The following is a 5,342-nucleotide window of genomic DNA, read 5'->3' as shown; positions in this document are numbered from 1 at the left end:
TCTCTCTCTCTCTCTCTCTCTCTCTCTCTCTCTCTCTCTCTCTCTCTCTCTCTCTCTCTCTCTCTCTCTCTCTCCCCACTTTATAGACTCAGATTGCCCTCTGCGAGTCCGAGCCACTTAGTCTCTCTGGAACTATTGAGAGGTAGATAAGCGATGTAATATTGGCTAGGCATATAAAGGAACAAGGTCGAAGGCACCAATTAACCAACCTCCGAGCGAGTTGCAAAATACAACCATGCAGACAAAGGAGAGAACAAAGCATACGAACAATTTACGGGGTAAAAATACTATTTGTGGAACGACATTGACAAACAAAACATGCAACTGAGGTAAAAAATAAAAAAAATTAAAAAAAAATTTAAATGGCAGGTGAGATTGGGGCCCCGGGGGGGGGGGGGGTGTTAGAGATGTCAATGTCCTTACCTGGTTTTCTCAGTGGGGCCCAAGTTGATGGGGAGTGAATCCTTTGTCCCGTTCTGAAAAGAGAAGAGCGAACGTTAACTTTCATCTCAGGACAGGGTGATTGCTGGTCTTTCACCCCAGCAAGCATACAGAACATAACGCAGACAACTTGAATGTAAAACACAAGCATACATACATACATACATACAATCTCACCAAAACGTAACCACCCCTCGCACGTTCAAAACAGAACCTGCAACTACAAGTGCCAATACTGGCAGTTGACAACTGATGTAAAGCTGTTCAAAACGCTTATTTATATACAAACACCCTATAACTTCCAATGATACCCCCCCCCCCCCTCTTCCTTCCCTGCTTCTCCTCTTCTCACACTAATTCGGCCAACTAATGATGGCCTCCTAAAAATAGCTTCCTGTTCCTGAAAAGGTGTTGCACAAAATCAAATGTGTCGAAAACACTCATTTATATCCTAATACTTCTGGAGACATGCCCCCCCCCCCCCCCCCCCCTTCTCCTCATTTTACACTTAGTGATCAAGTTCAGTTTAAATCGGCCAGTGCCTTCCTAAATAGCTTTCTGTTCCTGAAAAGTGTTTATAAAAACACACTTTAAATGTCCATCTAAATAAAGCAGACACCCCCTGATCGCACTAAACATGGTCCAAAACAACCCTCAAGGACAGATATTTAAGTCTTGTTGTTGTTTTTGTTTGCTAATATGTTGGTATACTTTTTGATGAAAATCCAGTTTAATTACGTTAAGCCGAGGAGAAGCTCGGATTACTCGTTTGTAACATGAGCTGTAAGCTAAGACGCAGGCTGCGCGCTACACTCGCATTTTAAAGTTTCATTTTTGTAATCTAAACTGTAATGTGACATGTCTTAACCGAAATACTTTCAACTACGACTCTGATACTACAAATGGTCACTGAATGACCCCTCCGAAAAATGTGAAACGCTATCTGATTGCTCAGGAATTCCAATTGGTTTCTCTTGTTTGGCTTGACAATCTATTCTGATTTTCTTATCTTTTTGAGTCTCACTTTCAATTGAAGTAATGGTGATGGGTCTCTATCGTTCTGTCTGTCTGTCTGTATGGGTCTCTATCGTTCTGTCTGTCTGTCTGTATGGGTCTCTATCGTTCTGTCTGTCTGTCTGTCTGTCTGTCTTACCCCTCCCCTCTTCATCTCTCTGTCTTTCTCTCGCTCGCTCGCTCTCTCTCTCTCCCTCCCTAAAGCCTGTCCTTAATTGACCCAAAAGTTGACTACGCAGACTTCGCGAAGTCGTTTTTACCGAGTGGCCAGCTTCGCGAAGTCGACTTCGTCCAGTTAAGGACAGGCTTAAACTGCTTAACAATGACTGTCCCTTGTCTATATTCTTCTCGCAATTGGCTGCAACTACATATATCTCTTTCTCTCTTTATTTTTCTTTTAACTTCTTCTTCTTCTTCTGCGTTCGATGATTTCTTTTAACAAATCATTGTCTAATTAAATCCCTCCCCTCTTCCCTCTTTTGCTCCAACCGTATACCCTCTGTGACGAAGTCAAAGCCGGACATATTTGCGTGACAACAAGTGTAAGGCAGTGACGATTAGTCATCCTCTTTCTCAGAAACGGGAGAATGTGACAATGTCAATTTGCCTTTCAAGCGGCTGACTTGTGGACTCTTGGCTATACCCCTTCACCTACTGTTGACAATGGGTACAGTCACACCCGCACACACACACACACATTGACGCAAATTCTCTACAATGTACGCACACGCGCATGCACGCACTAAGCAAGCACACACAAACACACGCACGCACGCACACGCACACACTCTTACACACAGATACAGACACAGACACACACCGGCACACAGACACAGACACACACCGGCACACAGACACAGACACACACCGGCACACAGACACAGACACACACAAAACACACACAAGGCCGACACACACACACACACACACACGCGCTTTCAAAAATCTACTTAAGAATTCTTTATTAAGTACAGGTACGCCATTACACACACACACACACACACACACACACACACACACACACACACACAGTACAAACATACATAAACTAATCCCCCATTCAGCTATACAAACACCTCTCGCCGAAGAAAACAAACAGCTGACGTCACAATGACGTCAAAGCCTCGTGTCCGCCAGAGTACGAACTCCACCCGTTGTTGACACGCGACATGCCTCTTCTTCCCATTGAACTGTGGCTCAAACACCTTTATACGCCTTAATTTTTTTTTATTTATTTTTTTTATTTTTTTTACTCCGTTTTACAGTTACACGATCCTCATTTAACACAATCATGAAAGCTAATTGCAAGGTATTAATCTTGATTAAACAGACACTGAGAGAGAACCGTGATAGTGTCAAATTGAGACACAATCGTGGTGGAAAGCGATGATTTTGACTTTGAATATATTCGATTCTTTCCGCATGGGTGCAACCTGGAAAATTCCAAAAACCGGCAAAAGTTGGGGTCCAGCTTTTTTAGTATTTAAAATGCCAAAAAAAACCTCTCCTGGAACAAAAACATCGGCAGGCGATGAAACCAAAAACCGGCTGCCGGCGTGTAGCCGGCAGAGTTGCACCCATGTTTCCGTAAATTAAAAATGCATGTTCAAGGGACATAACCAAATGAAAGACTGTTGACGGACCGGGAGAGTTGATTTGGGACATTGTTCTTGAATTTTACCAGATCCTCTTGAAAAGTGATCTCCCTTGCCGTGTAATCCACCGTGTAAACCCTGTAAACAGATTTGTCAAAATCCAGGCTTTTACATAGGATAAGAGCGTCCTTCCACTGAGACACATACCAGAATTCAACATGCAGTCTGGCTGCTTTCTGTAAAAAAAAAATAAAAAAAAATTCTGAATTGATTGGCTTATCTCAGCTTCACGTCTGTGTCCGTTATAAAACTAATTCAGCTAAAGCTTACGACCATCAAAGCCATTTTTCTTTCAAATTCATAAACACCATTAGTTCGATGTACGGGCGAATGTCTGGTTTTGTCACAAACTAAACGTTTCAACGAATAACCTTTTTTTTTTAAATTCTGGACTATGGAACGTTAGCAGTCTTATCTGTTTTGGGATAAATTCAGCAAACATTTCTCACTCCCCAATGAGTGCAGTCAGGCTGGAGATAAATCGTTGGTACATGTGTCCGAACACAACCTTTGCATCATCAATCATCGTTGGCATATATATCCCACGTAAAGGTCTGGACAGTTGCAGAGTGATTTACAAGATGGTTTAATGACATACGATACCGATACATTCGCAGCCTACGAGTATGTTGAACTGCTGATATAATTATGACGAAGTCACCCAGACAAACTTTATTCTCGACATTTTTTGTCACGTCATCGGGTCACATACGTGGCGCGATTATTTGAGCTATGGTGACTTCCCGATGACGCTGCATAATCCACAAAATATATCCCCCTCCCCCTTTTTTTTTGTGTGTGTGTGTGTGTGTATGTGTGTGTGTGTGTGTGTGTGTGTGTGTGTAATTGTGTGTGTGTAATTGTGTGTGTGTGTGTGTGCGCGTGCGTGCGTGCGTGCGTATGTGTATGTGTGCGCGCGCGTGCGTGCGTGCGTGCGTGTGCTTTTAATGTTACGTTATCAGTTTTGTTTTCAATCCCTTTCCGTTACACTACACATTATAAACCGAAATATTATAAACGAAAATCCTGCACATTTCAACCCTGCTTCTTGTGAAGCTTTCATGATCACGCTCCATAAATCTGCACCTTTATATATACAGCATTCTTCTGTCATTCAATGTTACAGTCGCAAGGTCGTCCTTTCAGTTCGTGCTTCCTGTCATAGTTAAAATGCCCTCCCATACTTTAGCTCGGCTGTAATTCAAGCCTGAATCACCGTGCCGCATAATGTGCATTTTTTCACGTTGCATAATGTGCAATTTCTCTTTTCTTCTCTTTCACATACGAGTGCAAGGTTTGGGATATTTCTGTCAACGATGTTACTTCTTCTTTTCCGCTTTTGCATTCATCACAAACTGAACATGTTCACGTTTTTAAACCGTGGTCTGGGTGTGCAACTATGGTCTGACATAGGAAGCATGTATTGTTATTCTGTTCGCTTAGGTTTCAGAGGACATCTCATGGCACAATTTCAATCTGAATTCTGAGCACGAAAGACGACAAAATATGGACTTTTGTGACTGGCCTTCTGATGAGGTTTTACAAGTGTCTCAAATGCGAATAGGACAGACGAAAACAAAACCAGCATCCTCAAAGCACATATATTTCCGTGTTAAATTTGAAAAGGACTTGTGTGTGTTTTTTAATAGTTTTGCAAGGCGCTTGCGCTATGGAAATCAATCAATCAATGAGTCTTATATCGCGCATATTCCGTGGGTACAGTTCTAGGCGCTTTGCAGTGATGCCGTGTGAGATGAAATTTTATACGCATATTTCGGCGCATATTTACCTTTCACGGCCTATTATTCCAAGTCACACGGGTATGGTAGACAATTATTAACTGTGCCTAAGCAATTTTGCCAGGAAAGACCCTTTTGTCAATCGTGGGATCTTTAACGTGCACACCCAATGTAGTGTACACGGGGGGAGGTTCGGACACCGAAGAGAGTCTGCACACAAAGTTGACTTTGTGAAATAAATTTCCGCCGAACCTGGGATCGAACTCACGCTGACAGCGGCCAACTGAATACAAATCCAGCGCGCTACCGACTGAGCTATATCCCCGCCCTGGAAATAACCAGATTATTAAATTATCATAAGGACTCACAGGATAAGACACAACTTCTTTCCCAGAACTAAAAGCAACTGCCCTCTGAAGAGAACTGAACACATTTTGAAGACAATTCTGTACCAAATTTTGAACACAATTCTGTACCAAATTTTGAACACTTT

General features: G+C 42.4%; 1 protein-coding gene across 3 annotated transcripts in view; it reads right to left on the bottom strand.

Moving 5' to 3' along the window:
• Positions 1 to 423: 423 nt before the first annotated feature.
• LOC138954870 (serine/threonine-protein kinase Sgk1-like) overlaps positions 424 to 5,342 on the bottom strand; it is a gene marked incomplete at its 3' end in the record, with an annotated part of 14,242 nt that continues 9,323 nt past the window's right edge. For all 3 annotated transcript variants that reach the window (XM_070326628.1, XM_070326630.1, XM_070326629.1), the window contains 1 exon segment: positions 424 to 476. In XM_070326628.1, the coding sequence (XP_070182729.1) occupies positions 424 to 476 (53 nt within the window).

The sequence above is a fragment of the Littorina saxatilis genome, unplaced genomic scaffold, assembly GCF_037325665.1.
Source record: "Littorina saxatilis isolate snail1 unplaced genomic scaffold, US_GU_Lsax_2.0 scaffold_735, whole genome shotgun sequence".
In the NCBI taxonomy this organism is placed as follows: Eukaryota; Metazoa; Mollusca; class Gastropoda; order Littorinimorpha; family Littorinidae; genus Littorina; species Littorina saxatilis.
Note: the sequence above shows the minus strand (reverse complement) of the source record. Positions and strands in the feature narration are given on the sequence as shown.